General features: G+C 35.4%; 1 protein-coding gene across 2 annotated transcripts in view; it reads left to right on the top strand.

Annotated features, from left to right (window-relative positions):
* The window catches only part of LOC145693312 (clavesin-1-like), a 208,184-nt gene extending 201,243 nt beyond the window's left edge, over positions 1–6,941 (top strand). For both annotated transcript variants that reach the window (XM_081769186.1, XM_081769183.1), the window contains exon 8: positions 4,309–6,941. In XM_081769186.1, coding sequence (XP_081625312.1) covers positions 4,309–4,340 — 32 coding nt within the window. In that variant the 3' untranslated portion in view covers positions 4,341–6,941. The remainder of the gene's footprint in view (positions 1–4,308) is intronic.
* The last annotated feature ends 18,807 nt before the right edge of the window (positions 6,942–25,748 follow it).

Below are 25,748 nucleotides of genomic sequence, written 5' to 3'. Positions count from 1 at the left end.
AAAGCAAAAGTAATTTATTAAAACCTACAATGGTTGATTAGTTGACCCAAACGTCAATTCAGGTTATGCGCTTTACAGTAGATTTGCAATTGATATAACGCAGAGGGAGTACAAGGAAGAAGCTCTGTTGTCAGTTTTACTCTTCTAATATCGTGAATTGTCAGATTAGTTATCATATCGCGGGCCTTATAGAACGTTTCAGACTGACATTTCTTGCGTGCGGTCCGTAGTCTACAAGTAATCTCGTTTCGCTTCCGTTTTAAGTGTTGTAATTCTAAAACTTTCAGACACGAGTAAGCGTCGAATAATATTAGAAAAACACTGTATGGTGAATTGGAAAAACTGCCCAGATTATTTAATATCGAACATTAATTTCCTGTTATATAATTGTTCATTCGCTTTCGTATCAAATAATAAGTCAGCCAAAATTCGTCTCAAAACATAGGATTAATACAGGGATGCAAATAACCACTCGCCCGGTGCGAGTGGTTCATCAATGAGGGCGAGTTTTTAAACAGTGGAAACTATAAAAATCACGATTGGGATGTGGGATGTGGACTAGTAGCTTCTTTTTTGGGGGTGGGAGGGGGCCTGGTAAAATTTTGTTGCTTATTTGCATCCCTGGATTAATAGTTAATTGCATGATACCAATATAACAATTGTATTTCCATTTGATACAAAATAAGACGTAAGCCTATTTGTTGTTCAGTACTGTCAACTTGCAAAATTAACTTACAGCCATTCAGTATTCCACTACTAGTGTACGATATCTTGCAAGATCATTCACGAGTCATATTCAGCTTTATTTGAATCATATAGCTTTTATATTTTTGAAACCTTTGTTGGAGTTTCATTCGATTGGATTTTGTGAATATGATAATAATTACTGTTCTTTTAAAATATTATGATAGTAGAAAAGTAGTGCCAAATATATTTTTGCCGCCAGCTATATAATTTGTAATGATTATTAGGATCACGCTAATGGGCCTTGTAAGATTGTAATGTAAGTGCATCCGTTACTTCACATGAGTTGATTTTGAGTTTACCGTCCCGTTCAGCAGCGAGGCTATATGAGACGTGGACCTACTGATTAACGTGGAATCCGAACCACATGAGCTCCCGCCGGGAATCGAACCCGAGCCTCCCACGCCAAAGGCGCGTTAATCTTGAACGAAAGGGATTTTTTTTTCAGTAGACAGCTATAACTATGATCTCGTCCGAGTTCGTTAATGGAATCAATCTGTTAATATTTTCAGAAGTAACGGTGAATTTAACAGAGGATTCGGGACGATTTGGGCAATGGGGACCAGTTGTCGACAGGGACGAGATGGGTATCATTCGATTCGTATTAACGAGTAGATCAATAATTGATATACCATTTTCCCGAAAATCCAATCTTAACCCGGGAAATTAATAAAAATTCGGGATTTTGAGCAATGGGGACCAGTTGTCGACAGGGACGAGATGGGTATCATTCGATTCGTATTAACGAGTAGATCAATAATTGATATGCCATTTTCTCGAAAATCCAATTTTAACCCGGGAAATTAAAAATTCGTGTTTTTGAGCAATGGGGACTAGTTGTCGACAAGGACGAGATGAGTATAATTCGATTCGTATTAACGAGTAGATCAATAATTGATATGCCATTTTCCCGAAAATCCACTCCCGAAGATCTCGTCCCTGTCGACAACTGGTCCCCATTGCCCAAAATCGCGAATTTTGATTAATTTCCCGGGTTAAAATTGGATTTTCGGGAAAGTGGCATATCAATTATTGATCTACTCGTTAATACGAATCGAATGATACCCATCTCGTCTCTCGACAACTGGTCCCCATTACTCAAAATCCCGAATTTTTATTAATTTCCCGGGTTAAAATTGGATTTTCCGGAAAATGGCATATCAATTATTGATCTATTCGTTAATACGAATCGAATGATACCCATCTCGTCTTTGTCGACAACTGGTCCCCATTGCTCAAAATCCCAAATTTTTATTAATTTCCCGGGTTAAAATTTGATTTTCCGGAAAATGGCATATCAATTATTGATATACTCGTTAATACGAATCGAATGATACCCATTTCGTCCCTGTCGATAACTGGTTCCCATTGCTCAAAATCCCGAATTTTTATTAATTTCCCGGGTTAAAATTGGATTTTCGGGAAAATGGCATATCAATTATTGATCTATTCGTTAATACGAATCGAATGATACCCATCTCGTCTCTCGACAACTGGTCCCCATTACTCAAAATCCCGAATTTTTATTAATTTCCCGGGTTAAAATTGGATTTTCCGGAAAATGGCATATCAATTATTGATCTATTCGTTAATACGAATCGAATGATACCCATCTCGTCTTTGTCGACAACTGGTCCCCATTGCTCAAAATCCCAAATTTTTATTAATTTCCCGGGTTAAAATTTGATTTTCTGGAAAATGGCATATCAATTATTGATATACTCGTTAATACGAATCGAATGATACCCATTTCGTCCCTGTCGATAACTGGTTCCCATTGCTCAAAATCCCGAATTTTTATTAATTTCCCGGGTTAAAATTGGATTTTCGGGAAAATGGCATATCAATTATTGATCTAATCGTTAATACGAATCGAATGATACCCATCTCGTCTCTGTCGACAACTGGTCCCCATTGCCCAAGTCGTCCCGAAGATTCAGTTGAGTTCGTTAATAGAATCAATCCATTAGCATTTTTACTAGTGGTGACTTTAACGGAAGATTCAGTTGAATTTGTTAATGGAATCAATCCGTTAACATCTTCACGGTTAACGGCGGTTATTCATATCCCATATTCCTTTCATGGAATATTGAACTACCAGCATAGATACTTAATTCCTAAATGTAAGTTTCGTTTGATCCTCTTTACTGCCTTTAGCAGAGTTTATTTTCCTCTGAAAGTTAGTAGAGAAGTAGCGCCAAAAATAATATTGCTGCTAGCGTAAGAATATTGCAACTCCATGCGTATTTTTTGTCAATAACGTCGATTGTACTCGTAGAACGTAGCTCTCGAAGGTATCGAAAACAGAACTCAAGAGTTCTATTCATTTCAAAATAATTGTGGTGGACAAACACCGTCTGCGTGGGTTTTCTCGGGGTTCTCCCACTTCCTTCATTCCACCATTTCATTCATTACTCATCATCACCGTCTCTTTTAGCCTAACCGGCATAACTGTGGGACGTAAAACTCAAAAATTTCATTTTCAAAATAATTGACAAATTGACGTAGATACATCATCCTCACTCGCAACAGTTCAGCTGCTAAACTTATCAGATCTTAAAAGTGATAGAGCTTTAACAGTAAAGGGTCGAAACCAGGGTCTAATGGAGAAGGGTTCAATATAGGTTAAACTGTGTAATAGACACTATTCAAACAAAGATATCTAAAATATAATGTGAGAACAATTTTTAGGTAAACAAACTGTCACTAACATAACTCGCCAAATTGTCCTTGTTCAGACAACGCGTTTTGTATGAAACTCATTTTATCATAATAATTCTATTACACGGAACTACGTCTCTAAACATGAAATATTAATATTTTTAAGTTCAAAATAACACAGAGCCCACATCCTAAATGAATTAATAAATATCCTACATTGTACCATAAATAAATGAATACTTAGCAATTAACAGTTAGTTCTATAACTGAAATACTTTCCGCCAATCTCATATCAACTGGATTCAGCCAATATCCACATTCAGTATCCACTTGCTGTTCCATTTGAATTTCCTTTACATTACCATCATTTCTTGGATACTTGAACACCTACAAAACTCCCTAATTCCTCTTATAATTTCACCACCACCAATATTCATCACTTTAATGAATTCTCTTCGTGGAATAATCGAACTTCCTCTTGTTTGTTGTAAATCAATCTTCAATTCAAGATCATGTGATTGGTTCCTGTAATACATAAATAGATAACAATATATCGCTGAACACGTTAACTAGTACAATCTTAGGTTGGAATTTGTGAATGTTGTACTGCTAATGATCAAATAAGATATTCTTTCCATTCGAGACCAGTCAATGTAATCCATGAAATATTCATTCATTATGATGCTATTATGTCTTTTCATAGCGTGTAGCTGACAAGATTATACTACAATTTTGACTAACTGCATATGTTCTCAAGATTTTGCGTAGTTTTTCTTTCTTTTAGTATTGAGAGCAGCGGTGTATTATATCAATATTTTAAACGATTAGATACCTACCTCACAATTGATTCATGTATGTAAAAATTTACAATTTTGTTAATGAAATATCTTTTATTTGTTTCAGAGCTTCTGCGCTTGGGATATTCAGACAAATGAAATATATGTATATGTATCAGAACGCCCAATATATGAGATAAATCTCGGATGTAGATCTTCATCACTTCCCAGTAACTGGTATGAAGAAGGAATTAATTGAAAAGAAAGTTGCACAGTTTGTATTTATTACCTCACAATCCACAATAAAACTACGCCATATATTTTTGAGATTTTCTGTGCATTATTTTCATAAACCAAGTATATCGTTTCAACACAACGATTACTAAGTGCCTTTTTCTGAAAAAAAGAAAAGAAAAATAAATACTTAAGTGTATGTTTAAGATTTCAACAATGTGTAAAATAGGAATAATGTTATTATCAATTTGTTTATGTCATTATAATATTTAATGAAAGTTAACGTAAGGTTTTCTTTCTTAAAATATGCAAGTTCAATGCAATAAAAAAATACCTACGTCTGTGTTTATAATTTCGTAGTACCATTTTAGCCAGAAAATAGTACGTATAATACTTATTTTTGCTTGGTTTATATATTCTCTGCTACAGAAATTTTTGTAATTTTATAGTTTTTCATCTTCTGAAAGTATCTCAAATATTTTCCCTGTAGAATATGTGCATTAAGTATATAAACAATAAGTCGTGAGTTACTTTGTAAACAAGTATTGTTTGGATTACCAGACGTCCATTTCTATTGTAGTTTGTGTCCAATTTTTTTTTCTTAGAAAATTATCTGGATCAGCTTTTGATGAAATATGCAAATGCAATTTTTCATTTTTCAAAACGTAGAGAACGTCTCGAATAGTTCGTTCAGTGACAAGCAGTTGGCTCTACGCATGTCCCTGATCAATTTGTAATAATTTTGTTTTTCGTAAAAAGAGACGTATTCAGAAATTCGTAGTTCTGATTATCGCGGAAATTTTGTAAAGGAAAATACGAGTTTCAGTTAATGTTGTCAGGCACATCGCTGATATTTAAATAAGTAATTGTAAAATGCAACAAATCTCATGTCATGAATTTGTTTTTTCTTATCAATACCAATAATGATCACTTTAATTATCTGGATAAATTGTTTCTTTTTTCCTCCTGGACATCTGGTATTCCTAAATATTGAGAACCTGAAATATATATTTTATTGTCATAATATATTTCATTCTTCACATAAAATAGAGAATATTGCACCTTGCAAAATAAAACGTTACTTAGTTCGAAGTTCATAATACTTTTATAGTTTGTTGATTAGCAGTACTCAACAAACAATTTTGTTTGATATGATATTTTTTTTAATGCAGCCACGCTTAGTATGTATGCTACATGTTTTTCATTCATGCTTCAAGTATTATTTGATAAATTATATTAATAATAATACTTTAAAGACATATTCAGTCGAAGATTTATATGCAAATGAACATTTAAAATGTTGAAACAAATCTGGAAAGTAAGAATTATTATTATAATAAGTGATCAGGATGTCTTCATTCCATACAATGTATTTTCACCTGCATACGACATTAAATCGCTCTATACCATTTGACAATACGTTTCAATAGTTCTCATCTTATAAACAGAGAAAATGTGTCAAGTAAGCTTAAAAATCAAATATTACTTAATTTCAGTACTTAAACAACTTTTCTCTACTGTTCTTACACTGTTTGTAATTTTCTATTTAAAATATTGACTAAAGATGATAATGAATAGAAGCTTCTGAAATCCTTTTTTAAATGAAATACTTGGGAAAATATATTTTTTTCTGATTAATACTAACGAATTGATAGATGAAAAAGTGGCGTATTATGTGCTAAACTGTCGCCATGATAATATTAACAATTACTGTAGTCAATTTTGTATTCACGTCTTTATGCAAGTATTACTATATTGATCATAGTGACCTGATATTGTATTGCACTGCTTTTTATGTATGTAAGTTTAGAACTGTAACATGATACAGTATAATACAAGTATGTAAAGTATATGTTATGCACTCTTTATGCTATAAGTTGAGTAGTTGTAAATAATTTGATTAAGCGTAAATCATATTTATTTTTATTTTATATTCTTGTTGCCCGAGTCTGAGGAAAAGTAAACCCATTATATGTTATAAAAGTTACATATTATGCTCTTAGACCAAAAATCCTTCACTTCAAGTTCTTGAAGAAGTCAGATTTGTTATAAATGTTTTTTATTGGCACTATAGGCAATTTCACATACATGAGTAACGTTGTATTATTTTATGATGCATCAATGTGAAAGTAGATATTAATTTTTATAAATAAATTTAACTGTATTTTCCAATGTAATTGGATCAGTTATTGTAAATATTGATTGTTTTTGTGTATATTATATAATATTTTGCTTTGTTAATGTTAAGGTTTGTTCTTGTTTGGGACCAAATACCGTACGTTGAAACAAACTACAATAAATCTGTATTATGCTTTTAATATTCCTTAATATTGGCAGCAATGTCACTTAAAAAGTCTTGTCTACCAGACGTGTATTATTTTCCATCCAGTAAAAGAAAAAAAAAGAAAGAAAGGGAAATAAATAGAAGAAGAAAGAAAATGAACACTTCCATTTTTCCATATTTTTTCAGGGTAAATAACAATAAATTGTATTATAAATAAATTTTCTAATAAAATATATATTGTTTTTCTGTAGTTTCTTTCCCCCTCACGAAACTAATGTAAATCAAAGAGAAGTAAGAGATAACAGATAAAAGTATTGAAACTGCTACTGGTATTCGACAGCTTGCATTGCAGATTTAGTTTCAATATTCTAGTTAAATGTATTTCTAATAACCAGTAACTTCCGCATTGCCGTAAAAAGAAATCTCCTTTATTTGGTTTTTATTTTACGGGAAACTTAGGAACCAGAGGTCTGCGCAACGCAGTGTTTTACAAGCTTGTAGCAGGTTAAGAACTACCACTATGTAAAACAATCCAGATCAAATGTGTTCGGTTAAACTTGTAAAATATATTTGGCCTTATGCAGAGTCATTTTGACGTAAGATTAGCGTCATACTGAAGACCTGATCACAGTAGAAAACATGTCTATGGCGCTAATCACGCGTCAGAACGGCTCGCGACAAACGTAAGTTTAATGCAGTAATCAGGTTTTTAGTATGACGCTAATCATACGTCGAAACGACTCTGCATAAGGTGGCATATCTCTATGACTTACGGTACCCGAGATATGTAACCTTAAATCTCCCAAAATTCGATTTTTTTTTTGGGTGGGGGGATCGGTGTCCAGTTTGCCAGTGACCGCCGGTTACTGTTTGGTACCAAAATGTTCACCATCCTCTTAGCTATTGATTAACACCAATATGTTCTCTGTATGACTTATAGATATGGCTCCCGAGATATGGCTCCTTAAATCTCCCGAAATCGGAACTTTTTTTGGTCAATATCTCGGGAACGGTAAGAGTGACGTGAAAACACCCATCAATTCCTTTAGATAGTTTTTGATACTCTATTGAATGGAGGATCCCAGCCCCCGCCAAGTGAACTTTGTGGTGGACAAACACCGTGTGCGTGGGTTCTCTTGGGGTTCTCCCGTTTCCTCCCACTTTCTTCATTCCACCATTTCATTCATTACTCATCATCACCGCCTCTTTTAGCCTAATCGGCATAACCGTGGGACGTAAAACTCAAAGATTTCATTTCATTTCATTTTCTATCGAATGAAGGGCTCAAAATTGAAAAAAGTCACAAATAAGAAACACACACATACACACACGCACCCCCTCTCCCCCCACACACAGAGAAAGAGGAAGAGAGATTGAGAATTCAGTAACAAACATTTTAAGTTCGTTGAAAACGAATAATTGATGAAAAACATGCGTATAACAAATTATTCGGTTAAATAATAATATAAGGATAACAAATTAGCAGAATAGAAATGTAATCATTGAAGGCGTAGACATAAAGAAGTTCTGACTAACTAACTCACTCACTCACTCTATGGCTTATGGAACCCGGGGGTTCAATCAGTGATGAAAATTTTCCGGAAAATTTTGAAACGGAAAATTTTCCGATTCATAAAAACATACTCCACATATTCCTACATCGTTGTTCAGCCGCGATGTGAGGTGGAAAATTTTCTTCTATATTTTTCCGGAAAATTTTCCGTTAACAAATATCAGTGATCAAGTAACAGTTCCTAAGTATTTACAAAATTGATTGAATTCATGTATAGAAATGTTAAAAAGTGAAAGATCGTTTAAAGAATCTGAAAATTTTCATGGCTCAGACAATTTTCAGTACTATGTAGAAACAAGTGAAACAATGTTTCATAAATCGAAATATTTTGTGTCTTATATGGAAAAATTGAGGAACTTTTTATGAGTCGGAAAATTTTCATCATTTTGAAGCAAAAAATAAAACAACTTTTTGTGAATCGGAAAGTTTTATTGCTCTGTAGAAACAAATGTAAGGAATTTTCATGAATCGGAAAATTTTCATCACGTTGTAGAAACAAGTGAAAACACTTTTCATAATCCGGACAGTTTTGGGTATTATGTATGGTGAGGTTAGGTGGAAAATTTTCCACTATATTTAACTGCGCATTAAGATATACAATTCCTGTAGAGGAAAATTAGACAGCAACAAATTATAATTTTCCAATTAGATTTCGGGAACCAGAAAATTTTCTAATATTTCAAGTTGTGAAGTAAAAATTTACATAGTCCCTCTCTCTCTCGCTCTCTCTCTCTATTATATCTACTTATTTATAAATGTTGCAGAATATAAATCTATAAAAGTAGTAAAGCTATGAGAAAACCGTCTTATGCGTATTAAACTGACGAAATCTAATATTGTAAGATCAAAGGTGGATTCTGAGGGAAGAACGCATTGAAGTTTTTGAAACATTCTTGAAATGAATGGTTAGATTTTGACTTCATGAAACTTTGTAAGACCATACTTATTACCAATAAATTCTACGGCTAAACAACGATGTAGGAATAAGTGGAGTATGTTTTTATGAATCGAAAACATTCATGACTTTTAATAATTGAAATTTTAAATAACAGAATTGGATATTTGTACTCTACGAACTCCTCTGCACTTTGCATACACACACACACACACACACACACAGAGAGAGAGAGAGAGAGAGAGAGAGAGAGAGGAGTTGAATTGAGTTGATTTTGAGTTTAACGTTCCTTTCAGCAGCGAGACTATATAAAATGGTACCAACTGATTAACGTGGAATCCGAACTACATGAGCTCCCGCTGGGAATCGAAGCCAGGTCTTCCATGCCAAAGGCGCGTATGCTAACTGTTTAGCAACGAAGGAGCACGCAGATGAAGAGAGAGAGAGAAAAACTGTGTAAAAGTTTACTTCCCAACTTGAAATATTAGAAAATTTTCCGGTTCCCGAAAGCTAATTGGAAAATTATAATTTGTTGCTAACTCTCCTCTACAGAAATTCAATTTTGTAGCTGAATGTGCAGTTAAATATAGTGGAAAACTTTCCACTTAACATCATTATACATAATATCCAAAATTGTCCAGTTTATGAAAAGCTTTTTCCACTTCACACTTCATCACTTTTCCACATAGTGATGAAAATTTTCCGATCTATGAAAATTCCTTTCACTTGCTTCTACAGAGCAATAAACCTTTCTGATTCACAAAAAGTTGTTTCACTTTTTGCTTCTAAATGATGAAAAATTTTCCGACTCATAAAAAGTTCCTCAATTTTTCCATATAAGACACAAAATATTTCGATTCATGAAAAATTGTTTAACTTGTTTCACATACTACTGAAAATTGTCTGAGCCATAAAAATTTTCAGATTCTTTAAACGATCTTTCACTTTTTTATATTTCTGTACATGAATTCAAACAAATTTATGATTGCTGAGGAATTGTTACTTGATTACTGACATTTTTTAGAACGGAAAATTTTCCACCTCACATCACTAGGTTCAATGCCGCGTTCACAAAAGCTCTCCACTGACTTCTATCCTTAGCTAACTGCATCCAGTTTCTACTTTGTATTCCAATCTCTGCAAGATCCATCTTAATATTGTCCTCCCATCTGCGCCTAGGTCTTCCTAATGGTACTTTTCCGTTTGGTCTTCCAGTCAAGACTTTGAAAGCGTTTCTACTTTCTTACATTCTAGCTACATGGTCCGCTCACCTAAGCCTCCTAGACTTTATGACCCTAACAATGTTGGGTAAACCGTATATATTATGTAGTTCCTCGTTATGAAGTTTCCGCAATGACCCATTCCCGTTTCTCTTGGGTCCGAATATTCGTCTCAGGATCTTGTTCTCAAATACTTTCAGTCTATGTTCTTCCCTCAGAGTAAGTGACCATGTTTCGCAACCACACAGAACAACAGGCATGATTATCGTTTTGTATATTTTAAGCTTCAAATTCCTCGATAGAATTCGCAACGCCAAGAGATTTTGAACCGAATAACACGAATTCCCTGCTTTTAGTCGATATTTAATTTCTTCGTGAATATGATTTTCCTCTGTTAATATTGATCCTAGATATTTGAAAGTATCCACTTTATCAAAAGTATTATTTAATATTTTAATGCATACATAATTTGCTGTATTACGGTCCCGACGCACTTCCATGTATTTAGTTTCCTCTGAATTTACTTCTAAAACCATCTCCCTGCAAGCGTTTAATAAGATCTCTACATTTCTTTCTATTGTTCTCCTATCATCTCCGATTAAACTTACGTCATCAGCATATGCCATAACCTGTTGAATACCGTTCAACTCTAGGCCCTGGTTGCTATCTTTGATTTTCCTTATAGCGTATTGCAGAACAAAGTTAAATAATAATGGCGACAACGCATCTCCTTGTTTCAGGCCATTTTCGACGTGAAAGCTCGTGGACAAAAATTTTCCTACCCGGACTTTATTTTGGGATTCATTTAAACATATCTTAATTAATCTAATTAGCTTTCTCGGTATTCTGTAAGAACGTTGTATAATGTTTCTCTCCTAACCGAGTCGTACGCCTTTCTAAAATCAATAAATAGTTGATTTACCGGGGTATTGTATTCCCACGTTTTTTCGAGTATTTGGCGAATGGTAAATATTTTTTCGATTGTTGATCGATTTCGTCTAAATCCGCACTGATAATCTCCAATAATTTCATCTGCGTATGGGATCAATCTTGCTAATAGAATATTTGAAACGATTTCATAGGATGTTGACAGAAGAGAGATGTCTCGATAATTATTACAGTCAGTTTTGTCGCCTTTCCTGTGAATTGGAACAATGATTGATTCTTTCCACTCTTGTGGCAATTCTTCCTTGTTCCAAATAAGGAGAATGAGTTTGTGTACCTTGTTCCACAATTTTTCGCCTCCAACTAAAATTAACTCAGCCGGAATTTTATCTACACCCGGAGATTTGTGTTTATAATTTCTTTATAGCGGTTTCTACTTCTATTCGGTTGGGTTCTGGAATATACGGTTCTGCGGTGTGTATCTCCTTTTCTCCACGCACACTAGTTTTTGGTTTCGTGTTAAGCAAATCGTCAAAGAAATCTTTCCATCTATTTAAGATGCTATCCGTGTCCGTGAGAACTGTACCGTCAGATTTATTTAATATATAAGCACGAGGTTGATATCCTTTCTTAAATTCGTTGATCCCCTTATCCATGTCTCGAATGTTTTTATTTTTACAATTATCTTCAAGTTCCTTAATTTTAGCTTTCAGAAAATCGCTTTTCTTTGTTCTAAAAGTTTTGGAAGTTTTCCGCCTGATATCTGCGAAATTTTGTGTAGTTATTTCATTCGGATTTTGTAGCGAGCGTAATTTTGCCTGTTTTCTCTTCTCTGCTAGCTTTATGCATTCCTGGTCGAACCATGGTTTGTTCCTACGTATTTCCGCGTGTCCCAATTTTTCTTTTGCCGAACTTTTAATGCTATCTCTAATTTCAATCCAGGTATCCTCAACACTAGTGTTCCGAATCTTCTAAAGCCGAGAATCTATTCGAAACTTCAATCTGGTATTCCTCTCTTACCTGGCTCTCTTCTGATTTCTTTAAATTGAATCTCTTCGTTTTCGGACAATGAATAATACCTTTATTCAACGATAATCTCTCTCGTATTATCGCTGCTACCAGGTAGTGACCAGTGTCACAATCAGCCCCTCTAAACGACCGGATATCAATTATGCTAGATTGCCTTCCTCTATCTACTAAAACGTGATCAATTTGATTATGTGTTTTTCCGTCTGGTGATGTCCAAGTGCATTTATGAACGTCGCGATGTGGGAATTTTGTACTCTTCACGATTAGGTTTTTGAATGTTGCAAAGTTCACGAGTCTAACACCGTTGTCATTACTTTCCTTATGCAACTTTCATTCCCTATAATAGGTTTGAAAATATCCTCTCGTCCTATCTTCGCATTGAAATCCCCTAATAGAATTTTCATATGGTATCGCGGGAGTTGGTCAAATATCCGTTCCACTTCTTCGTAAAAACTGTCTTTTATATCGTCATCCTTATCTTCCGTTGGAGCATGTACATTTAAAACAATAGTATCACACCACCGTTTCTTAAGAATAATAAAAGAAAGTCTGTCAGTAACAAATTCAACCCGTTTAATTGCTGGTAATATTCGTTTGTGAACGAAAACCCTGTTCCTAACTGATGATTTTTATTTCCTTCCCCGTAAAATAACGTAAAATTTCCGGAATTCACAGATCCATTTCCTTCCTACCTAACTTCCTGAACTCACACTAGGTCCATCCTGTATTTCCCCAACTCATTAGTTACGGATTTTAACGCGCCTGCCCTATAAAGACTTCTAACATTCCATGTTCTAAATCTCATGTTCATTTTCTTTTGCTGAGGTCGTGCCAAGTTATGAGTCCTTGTCCGAGACTTTTATGAATATTTCTGAACAAGTGCTGTTTTTTTTTACAGGATGAGGTTGTTAGTCTTACCCAAACCTCCAAGCTCTAGGACCACTCCTAGTCGGCTGTCCGCAACTGCTTATTCAGTATATTCGCAGCTAACCTTTATATCTAGAGGCCTTCTCCTCGATCCGCAACCTGAGGATGCGCCATGCCGTGGTGACAGGAACCCACGTTACACGTACCCACGAACCCATAAAGAAGTACTTCCTGTTACAAATACTTTCTTTATGGCTGCAGATAATACATTCGAAAGAACGGAGTGTTTTGCATGTTAATTATTTTCTTAAATCTTAAAACTGGATCATATAAATGGTAAAGGGTATCTGGGCTTGTGTTTCCTATTATGTCAGAAATTATATCGAAGATGGTATGATACATTTTTTCTCTTGAACCGTGAAACCGTGAAACATTTTTTCTCTTGCCTTTGTTAATTTCAATCATACAGGAGTGCGAACGGAAATTTGTAGAACTGCATCAATCAACTGAAGCACTTCTACTAAATAAAAGGAATACACTGGAAGTGTTAATTTAAACCTTTTCTGTTCACATGGGTATTTTAAAACATTGTCTACGGTCATATGCAATATTTGTGTTGCACCATTCGCTAACTTTATCCAGATTGTCAAATATATTTCTTACACGTGAACTTTAAAAAATAAGTAAATAAGTACAGTGAAGTTAAAGGGCAATTTTTATTTTTTATAATTAGTCATAATTTTTATTACACATACCATTTTCTAAGTGTCTATACGTGGGAAACTAACATTGGTTTTAAAAACAACAGTGCAATGTCGTGTGAATTATATTCACGTTCTCATGCTTAATTGCCGTCCTTGACTTCTAGTGCGGAATACTATTAGGAAGTGAAGAAATGTACCATACGCACTGTATTTTTTAAAATTATTTTAGTTTACTTTTCAGAGAAAGCAGAATAGAGGCTAACATTTTAAAGTTTTATTTCTGAACTTAAAGGCTGAGAAATTTATTTACTAAAGTGTTTGGACATACCTATATTTTTCTCAGCATGTTAAAGAAAAGAGTATGAAGTTTATAAGCAGTGGAATGAATTGAGGTACAGGAAAGAAAAATAAAAACAGTATATAATTTTTCTAAAAAATGTTGATATCAGTGCATGCAGGATTAGCAGCCGAACTCTTTTACCAAAACATGTCCTATTTTTCGGGCACTGAAAATGGTCTGATTGGGATTTTAGAGAAATAGGAACACACGGGGTCTACAAACAATTGCTTCTACTTCAAGGTTCGTATAGTTTTTACTTTATTACTACAAATACCTCCACGTGTTACTATAGACAATATTTGCGTTGGACGTCTCGCACGAAATTCGAACGTCTGGTAGGGGGTTTTAGGGAACACCCAACCCCTTTTCTTGTATTCTACGTCAAACATCTAGAAACGTTTAACCATGTGTTTAATTATTATAGTTGAAGGATACAAACGCCAAATTTCATGTCTTATGAGATTACAAAATATGAACACCTTATTATAATAATGACAACCCCGACATTTTCTGGATCAAAAGACCCAATATATTTCAATGAAAAATTTTTATGTACGCCTTATACCTGGAAAATTACATATAGTGTAGCCAAACCAAAACTATCACTTAACTCCATATTATGTACTTATTCCGCAGAAAATACGAAAACTCGATTTAGGGGCAGTTCAAAAATATTGTGGCCCCTGATCCAAAAACTAATTATTGGACAAGATAACAATCTTTTGATTTAATTTTGGTTCTCTAAAATTCTTGTTTTTGTTCTTATCTCTTTTTCTTTCTGTTCCAGAACAAATATTTAAAAGTTGAAACATGAAACACATATTTAATTCTTTTAAATGAAAATAGGTATGGTAGCGAGAATCACATCGAGACGGACGTTTATTTTAAAACAATAAAATGAAATCTTTCTGTTTAACGTCCCACGATTATGCCCTTTAGACCAACGGAGACGGGTAATTAAGGCAAGTGAATGATGATGGACGAATTGATGGAATGAGAATGTAGGGGGAAACGGGAGTGCTCCGAGAAAACGCACAGAGACAATGTTGTCCACCAAAAACTTACTTGGCCGGAGATCGAACCAGTGACCATACGCATCGGTGACGTGCAGTTTCTCACGGTGCAACTTCACGCGGTGCTCATTATCGAGCAATTTCACACGGTCCTGTTTATCGGATTAATCATTCTGCACGTGTCGTGCACTTTCACACGGTCCACCTGTCAAATCATTTGATTTATCCTGAAAATGCTTTCACTATGGGGGGAGGGAGGACACAGAACAAATGTCAATTAAGTAAGAACAGAAAAATAGCAAATAAAAGTTAAAATAAATACGAACAATTGCAATTAATACTAGAGGAGGAGAGCTTAGGAAACGTTTCACTTTCACAAAAAGAATAATCAAAATAGCCGGAAATTAAAATAACTAAGAACAAGACAGAACAGAAGATAAACAAACAAAAGTTATAGTAAAGAAGGAGAGAAAATAATATCATAAACAATATGAAATTGAATAAATAAGAAAATAATAACAAGAGCTATCTCAAATTGAAATAGATAAAAAAGAATAACAAATGAAAATAAATAACAACAGAAAAGGAACAATCAAAAATTGTAATCATTAGGAATAGGAGATAGAAAATCACCAATTAAAATAAATAATAAAATAAGCAGCACATCAGAGAATTCAGTCAGGAAGTTCAAAAACCGAAAAAAAAAACTGCCCGTCCCGAGCATAGAAAAACCTTGTGATTTGTGAAACATAAAACATTAGCTCCATACTTCAAAACAGTTTAAAGAAGAACTTTGTCATCTTGTTATTTTCCGAGCGAACAACACGTCGTTAAGGTGGAAATTTCATACTTCTGTATATCGTCAATGCATTTTGTACAATTCATAGTTAATTATTCCAGCTTTTGGAGATGGGCAGGGGCAAAATTGAGCGATTTTTTTTGAAACTCGACTCAACTTGAAACAGACATCTTTGAACTCGACTCGAGAACTCGGCTGGAAAAATTTCCTCCAACTCGACCCGAAGTCGGGTCAAATTTCTAGTCGAGTTGAGGCAAATCGAGCCAAATCCTGTGTGTAGTTTCAAGTACTCTCTTCAAGTATCCTGTATAGACAATATAATTATTATCAATGATATTATTACACCTACAACTCTATTATTATTATTATTATTATTATTATTATTATTATTATTATTATTATTATTATTATTATTATTATTATTATAACAACACAGCGTATAAACAGGAAAGACAGGGGGTTTATATCTGAATACCAAAAACTAGTTCACTGCCGACCTCGATAGGCGTGAAGTCTAGAAGGCAAGGACATCGTTCACGAGGTTCTCGGTTTGTTTCGGAGGAGCAAGTATTCTTACTCGAGTCAAAATTTGTTAAAAGTTATAGGGCGTCGGCCAAACATGTTCACAACTGCTCGGCCCGGGTTTAGGGTTGTCAACGGCTCGAACGGCTCGAGTCGTAGCTCGTTCACTATCGAACCGAACCGAGAAATTAGCCGAGCTTACAACTCATCCATTCGAGCTGGCTCGAGCCCTCGGTTCAGTTGAGCCGAACCCAGCCGATGGCTCACCTGAGAAGAATCGAACGGAGCTGATGGCACCCCAACCGAGCTGGCTTGAGCCATGGTCTCAGTTGAACCGAGTCAAACCATGTCGATGGACTCATTTCAACCCAGCCTGCTCAAGCCATCGGCTCTATTCAGCCGAGCCGATGGTTCATCCGAACCGAGTCGAGCAGAACCGGTTGACATCACTACTCGGGTTGGGTTCCTACTTGGGCTCAACAATTTGACCATGTAGATCTCAGTTTTGATGGTAAGAACTACATATATACTTATATTGGCGCTCACGACATCTGAGGCTGTCTCATTATAAAAATTATTGTCGTCTCGTTATCTTGACGAGACGAGATGCAAGCAGTCTCCTCTCGTGAGTAACACTGAAGGTATTCGACATTACTGCTTCAAATCTCATGGTTTCACTTCCCAGTCTAATCAGATCATGATTTCAAAACGAGTTAAAACAAGTTGAGGGACCGAGAAAATAACCTTTGCTTCGACTTGAATTCGAGTCGAGTTTTAGCTCGACTCGTGCGCATCCTTAAGCTTAAGCGTCTCAAATATTTGTTTAAAGTCAGGCCACTTTCTAGTTTCTCAAGAATTAATTGCAATCTGTGGTCAAGATGGATTAAGTTGATTTTCTACGCTTCTCCGGATTGCAATTTTTAAGCCCTGTCTCGCAAAAGCATGAAAACTAGACGTCGCATCTGTTTTTAGTACACTCCCAAGCTTCAAGATACGTGGTGTACTCTTAGATATGCTGCGGTTTAACTTATTGCGCCAACCTTCCACTAGATTGATCGTTCTGCGTCTTTGACCATTCAGTTCTATATTTCTCTGAATGTTTGGAATGTATATACATTCGTTGTTCAATGAAATATTCGTTTAACTCTTCGATTTTCTAGCCAGACAGACAGTCCTCCATGACGATGAGCCAACTTCATCGATCCTGTCTGATGATATTAATGCTAAGACACTACACATACGAACATAATGACGTACATCTTCACTGTGGAGGTATCCTTCGACGAGACCTGAAAAGCTTCCACCAGATGCTGTGGTTAAAATGGTGATAGCAGCCAGAAACCTGTGATATAGGAAACACTGCACACAATGCATTGATTGCAGCAAGCTCAACATTCACTTTCAGCACTCGATATTCGTTCTGGACAGACCACATTTTAAGAAATGTAAACAGTTCTTTGTATGTTCGTTCTATTTAATCTTTCATCAATACATATGTGACTGGTATAACTGGCTGGTATATGTGACTGGTATCTTATCATGTGTGGTTCCTATATCTACATATATGGTGTACAATTGGGAAAAATACTTGAAGCTGGTATTAATTATTTATTTTAACTTGTGTTTGCTCTGTTTCCGGTTCTTACTTAGTTGACATTTGTTCTGTTCTCTCACTCCGCATAGTGAAAGCAGTTTCAGGACGAATCACATGATTAACAGGTGGATCGTGTGAAAATGCACCACACCTGCAGAATGATTTATCCGATAAGGAAGACAGTGCGAAATTGTTCGATAATGAACACCGTGTGAAACTGCACGGAATCTGCGCATCAGAGATAAGCGCTCTATCACTGACTCACCGTCCCCTCCCGTTTATAAATTGACACGAAAATATGAAATGAAATCTTTGAGTCTTACGTCCCACGATTATGCCGGTTAGGCTAAATGATTATGAGAAATGAATGAAATGGTGGAATGAAGAAAATGGGAGGAAACGGGAGAACTCCGAGAAAACCCACGAGCACGGTGTTTGTCCACCACAAAGTCCACACGGCGCGATCTGGGATCGAACCAGAGACCCCAAGCACCGGAGGTGAACGCTCTACCACTGAGCCACCGCGCCCCCATATTGACACGAGACTGAAACTCAATATATGGAGACTTAGGGAAGTTGAGATAGAGCCAGACACTGTATTTCGAATATTAACATACGAGTAAGTTACTGAAATTAATTTTTACTTAAGATTCTTTTGAAAGTTATGTTACATGAAAGATAGTGGAACGATTGCCCTTAGATAGTCACAGTCATAGACGTATAAACGGGATAGCTGGGGGGTGGAGGGTGGAATTGCACCATTGATCATTTGGTACCGAGGTATATCGAAAATATTTTAAACAGTACTAAGTTTTAGTTGGGTTTCAATGTACTTTATTTTCCTTCCGCGGTGGCTCAGTGGTTGAGCGTTCACCTCTGGTGCACGGAATCCTTGCTTAGATGTGAGATCGCGCTAAGTAAACTTTGGGGTAGACAAACACTGTGTGCTTGGAAGAACATTAGAGGAAGAACATTAAAGTAAGCCAGAGAATTGCTTACAAGTTAGAACTAGTCTATCTAGATGTGAAGTACGCAATGTAAATGTATTCTTTGGTTGGATGGAATTTAGCGCCCCTTTCAGCACCGAGACTATAAGGGACGTGGACCTACAGTTTAAGATAAACTCCAAACTACCTTAATGCGTTGAAATTTTTCAATACTCTCTCACCGAGAATAAAATATGGAATCCAGTGCACCAAAGGTGCGTGCGCTAGTCAGTAGACCATAAAAAAATGGATTGAAGTTGATTGATTACAGTTTTATTTCTCTTCCTGATACCAAGGATAAATTATGTAAAATCTATTGCTGAAAGTAGAATCTGAATAATTATTCACGTTTCATTCCAGGCTTGATACAATCAATGTGGATTGAACCGCAGAAAACATGAAAAGAAAGTCCCATTAGTGATTTAGTTACCAAGAAGTATTCGATCTACAATAAGTCTATAGTCGAGAATGAACTAAAACAAAATCAACAGTGAAAATATTATGTTGTAATATGATAAATACCTATACATTTTTAGTTTTATATAATTTATTTTGAGTCTATAAAGACGAGATTGAGTCTTGGTTCTCAAGACTGAGACCAATATGAAGCTTTTCGACTCAAGACAATACTGAGACTGACACTATGTCAATGCAGAAGATACCGAGATTGTATTAAGTCTCGTCTAGATATCATCTCTAAATAGCAAGTCCAAATATCGAATTTCGTGTCTCTGATGTTAAGAGATTCCGAGATATGGGCATCTTATTATAATAGTTGTAATTCCATGCCTTTTTCCTTCTCACCTTTTTTCGCTTATAGGTCTAATATCTAAAAAACACTGAAATATATGTATAATTATCTTAAGAAAGAAATCCATATACCAAACTTCATTTCTCTAACCTTGAGAGATATTGAGATATGGAGATAATATTGAAAGAATTTTCCCCTGTTTCCTTTAACTTCTTGTCGAATTCGTAGAAATCCTTCCGTTGTGGTACCTTACGTCACAAACCCTATTTCCTGTGCAAATTTGAACTTTCTAGCCTAAGCTGCTTGGCCTACGAATTGATAAATCAATCAGTCAATTTGTCACTCACTCACTCAGGGCTTCTTTTATATATACACACAAAATTAAAATATCAAATGCTTAAATGAAACGTGAAAAAATATCAATGGAAATTTTAATTGAAAATTATACAATAGAGACTGACCTCAAACAATGCTTTAATATTTCTGTAATCGGTATTGCAAAAGTTATGTTGTGTAAATTATAATTTTCTCGCTATGCCATCAAGAGATCTATAGAAGGTTACATAAATCTTTTTATGAAGTAAGGTAAACCGCATGTCAAGGGTACATATCTCTTATTGTGATTTTTATAAGAAGATTTGCTTCTTTCTTGGAGATCGTTCCGCGTGAATGACCACATCACCCTCTGGTGAGTTCATCGTACTTGAAGCGACCACTTTCACATGCTTGTCATAGTTGTTATCAGCACTTGCCCGGGGAGGTAAGGCTTATACGATCCCAATTCAAGGGGACACATTATTAGAAATACAATTCTGAATTTTGGCAAATTTCCTATTTAATCTCCTTAAAGTTGAAGAGGTAACGAAAAACTTGAGCGATGTGTTTTAGAATCCGTTTCACTCTAATATAAGTGCCGTGTTATTGAGTATGTTATTGGTGGCCACGAATGATATATTTTAGTATCTTAAAAATTTTGTATAACAAGTTCTATCGATTGATGTAATTACCCTACCTCTTTTGGATAATGGACATTTCCTTTATGACCAGAGGTTATAATTTAGACACCATCGTGTAGAACTATAGTCTTCAATATAGGCTACCACATACCAAAAAATTCAGAAAAATATTTCTTCGTTACGGAGATACAACGCTTCAAACAATGGAAAAATGAGCACTGGTCCGTATCGCTCTGTGAGTCGCATTGGAAGCTTCATGGAATCTTTCCATATTACAATTTCTTACTGCAAACTACAAATAAATTTAGTAGAATAGTGAAAGAAAAAATGGCAAAATAAGTAATACACTTACTGTATATAAACGTAACGTGTTAATAAGACCTATTTTCCTAGCTTGAAATACATTAATGGTCATTTGTAATGTTCTATCATTATAAATATTTTAGATACTTGCACACTTAAGCAGGATTACTGTATTTTGTATTACCCCAAAAACATTAGAGTCTAAGTACTATATCAGATCAAATTAAGTCATGCGCAGATTGAGAATATCAATTCCACCATATTATAGCCTTTGTTTATTTTGAAGATTTGTCCTGAACCTCCATTCTACGGCTACAAATAAGCACTTTCTGCACCAAAAGCTCTCAATCCCTTTAAAAATATTCATATCGTATTATATAGCGCTTTACTTTCTTACTATATTTCTACAAGGGAAATGCTTTTGTGGTCACATTGTGGTTTGAAGCTGAAGAAAGCTGTAGCGAATAGAGTCAGACAGATGGTTAGGCTGCTGAAAGACCATCATAAACAAGATAAGTGCTCGAGAATTTTTCTTGTGACCTAGGCGCCCGTTCTCAAACCTAGATACCATAATAATACAATTTCACACATGAGCCTTCATAATTCTATTTTTGATTTAACTTATTTAGAAGCCAGACTCTTATTTCCAATCACCTTGACTACCTGGCGTCCAGGATTTTTCGAGCCTGTACAAGAGGAATATTGACAGAATTCATTATATGTTACTTATGTTGTTACTTTGACACTTCAGCTTTTTCTTTTAAATAACCTCACACGAAATAGTGTTCTAAGTATACAAACATAAGTTTATTTATACTCTTACTCCCCTTCAACCAGGATCGTATCCACGAGAGACAACACTCCTAAATTTTTACTGTTTCCCTAAAATTTTCAAGGTAGGCTTGCTAATAAACTATAATATGGTGATGAACTTCAATATGGTTGGAATAGCCCCTCTAACCTCTACCGGACCCCCCTACATTTTTGGGGTGGCTACAAGCCTGTCCTCAGCTGTGAGATATTTGGTATATGGTGGTACATTTGCAACAGATTATATCGTGAAAGTATTGCGTTTTGTGTTCTGAGGTCTAAAAAGTTACTAAAGCAAACGTTTGAGGAGTTCAGCCTTTGATAAATTTCGTCCAGTAGACTGATTTCTCTTATATTGTTTCAGTCACTGGAACAGAATATTGTGTTCATTATTCGTCATGACATCACAAACATTCATTATCAAAGGGCATAGTGAATCAATAGTGGAGCGCTCACCTCTACTGTGGAGGGGATCTGGTTCGAATTCAAGCCATATGAATTTGTGGTGGACAACATCGCGTCCGTAGGTTTTCTCGTAATTCAGACGTTTCCTCCCACATGAACATTCCACCGATTCTTTTATAATCATTCACTCTCATTAATTATCCCTCTCCCTTTATCTGAAGGACATATTCATGGAACATAAAAGTAAAAATTTCATTTTATTTTATTCAGTAATAAGCCACTGTAACTAGTTTGTTATCATTACTGTGAGATCACATGTGTTTATTTGTTAGTTTAAATGTTAACTCATGTGCTCAAAACACTTAAGCCAAATTGTAAATGTTCACATGGACTAATATAAACAATTTAGAGGGTATGTTCCATTTGCTAAAGAAAACGACAGTAAGCAAGAAGATGTTATTATGAAATAATATTGCTAATGTGTCAAGTAGTTCGATAATAGCACTGGTAAATTATCAGAATGCTCATGAACATAATTATCATAGTAAGTTTGTGCGTCTTTGTGTTGAACTCAATAATGAATTTATATTATTTTACACTTGGAGAAATGTTTTTTCATGAATTAATTTCCTTGGGCTTCAACCTGAGCGCATAACTATCGAATCCACGATGAACTTACATATAAGAAATTAGCACTCTACTATCAAATACCTGGTAACTATGCATATATATTGTTGGTTTTCTTAAGAATGAATAAAATTCGCTTCGTAAAATTGGTAGGTGACTGAAACATGAGAATATTAATTACTTTCTTGGGATACGGACAAAATCTCGCGGCCGAAACCTCGCCGCCCAAAATCTCGCCGGTCAAAACCTCGCGGGACAAAATCTCGCCGGGCCAAAACCTCGCCGCCCAAAACCTCGCCGGGCCAAAATCTCGCCGGGCCAAAACCTTGCCACCCAAAACATCGCGTGGCCAAAACCTCGCCGCGAATGAAACTTTTCTTTAAGATGTAGCCAATGAATTTCTTAATATGCAATTCCACATTACTAATAATAATAATAATAATAATAATAATAATAATAATAATAATAATAACAAGAAGAAGAAGAAGAAGAAGATACAAAACATACTGTGCGTGGGCTTTCTCGGGTTATTCCCGTTTCCTCCCACTTTCTTAATTCGATCATTTCTTTCATCCTGGTCATCTACGTCTCCTTTAACCTACAGGACATAATCAAGGGACGTCGTAAAAACTCATATATTATTTCATACTTTCATAAATATTATTAGATTTTTGTTAAAATTTTAAGTTTTCGGATGTTCCAAAGTTCACGAAACTAACCCCGTTAGTTGTCATTACTTTTCTTATACAGACTTTCTTTCCCTATAAGTTATACTTTCTTTCCCAGTTTAAAAAACATCCTGTCGCTACCTTCACATTGAAATCCTCTAATACAGAAAGAGAATTTTCATATGGTATCGCGGGACTTGGTCAAATACCCGTGATATTTCTGAAACAGCGTCTTTTATACCGTCATCCTTATCATCTGTTGGAATATTTACATTTCGGTCAGGCGAGATTTTGGGTATGGCGATATTTTGGGGCGCGAGGTTTTGACAAGGCGAGGTTTCGGCCCGGCGAGATTTTGGTCCGCGAGGTTTTGGCCAGGCGAGGTTTTGGCCCCGCGATATTTTGGCCCGCGACGTTTTGGCCAGGCGGGGTTTTGGCCAGGCGAGATTTTGTCCCGCGAGGTTTTGGGCGGCAAGGTTTTGGCCAGGCGAGGTTTCGGCCCGGCGAGATTTTGGGCCGCGAGGTTTTGGGAGGCGAGGTTTTGGCCAGGCGAGGTTTTGGTCCGCGAGGTTTTGTACCCAAACCTACTTTCTTACCTCGGGCTGCAAACAATGTCAATAATACAGCAAATTAGTACACTTCAACTTTGTCCTAAGATATTCAAGTATATTCAAATAATTGGTAATAAATAAATAAATAGCTTGCTTTTTAAATGAATCATAAATTCTGTTACTCTTCTTATTCTTTGTGTTGTTAGCAACGTCGTACACATTTGAAAAACATGCATCGTACCTTTCGCTAAATTGTTTCTCAAGTGAGCAGCACAGACTTTTTCCCTTGTACCGACCTGTGACGTAAAAACATAGTGGTCGTTGTTTTAAGCGCACGAGTAGCTGACCCGAATTCTATCACAAATTTTGACTAGTTAGAATCGTCGCATAAGCGAGAGGAAGTGTTCTCCGTAATCAGCTAGCTCTGAAGTTTTTTTAGAGCAATAAAAAAATCAGTGGAAATGTCCATTAGCAGACACCAATTTTTTGAAGAATTCAAAGAGGTAACTAATTGTTTTAGAAATAGGTATATTAATACGCACATTTAAAAAAAATCGTAAGTGTAGAACTAGATTGTTATGTAAAATATTATTGTAAAATATGTTTGTTAGGTGCTTCTGTATTGTTCACCTATCACGTGTACTGGAACTTTTTCAGAGTTTACAGACTAAATATCAGCAATGAAAGCCAACTCATAGAAAAAATACTCATACTCTGAGTAATTTTAATGGAAAAGAACTACTGCATCCATGGAAAAACGAAATACAAACAGAAAGGTAAAAATCAAACGATATATTCACTCATGCTTCATACAAACTATACTTCCTTTTACAAATTGACCTTTTCTTTAATATCAGATATTTAAAAAAAAACTTGGAAATTAAAAAATACTTTAGAAAAACATTAATCTTTCAAAAAAATAGCAAAACTGGTAAGGACGTCATACAAATCAATCAACAGGAAATAAACTACCAAGCAGCGATTCATTCCTGTTCTGCCTAAAGGTCCACCAGCACTTTGTAGAAAATATTTTAAATGATTTTATCTTTAGGCAGAACGGGAATTCCCGTTCTGTCTAATCTTTGGAGTCAGGGAATTTTATGCAGGGAGGATTTTTTTTAGAGAAATTCACCACCGAAATACTTGACTCCTAGCGTGTTTTTATGCAGATTGAACTCATGTATATAATGGCTGTAATAACGAGGGGACAATATTCAAGGAAAACTCTGATGAAACGGACAAAATCCAAGGAACAGAATCATAGGAATACCAGTGTACACCCTAATATGATCAGTTTTTCCCTTCAATTGTCATACGACATATATTTTAAAATGTTACCTGTATTTTTTTCAACTTACTAAAATAACTTTAAAAAATATTGAAAACCCAATCAAACGTAAAGAGGTTATAAAAGAGCAGATTTACTAAAAGTAATCATCTTTTTATTAGGCTGCAGCCATGGGCGGAGTTAGGAATTGTCTCCTGGGGGGACAGACCTTTTGTCTGCTGGCGGGGCACGGTAAATACAAATGACAATGGAAGGAACTTATA

This window comes from Thermobia domestica, chromosome 8, assembly GCF_964235325.1.
Source record: "Thermobia domestica chromosome 8, izTheDome1.hap1.1, whole genome shotgun sequence".
NCBI classification, from domain to species: Eukaryota; Metazoa; Arthropoda; class Insecta; order Zygentoma; family Lepismatidae; genus Thermobia; species Thermobia domestica.
Note: the sequence above shows the minus strand (reverse complement) of the source record. Positions and strands in the feature narration are given on the sequence as shown.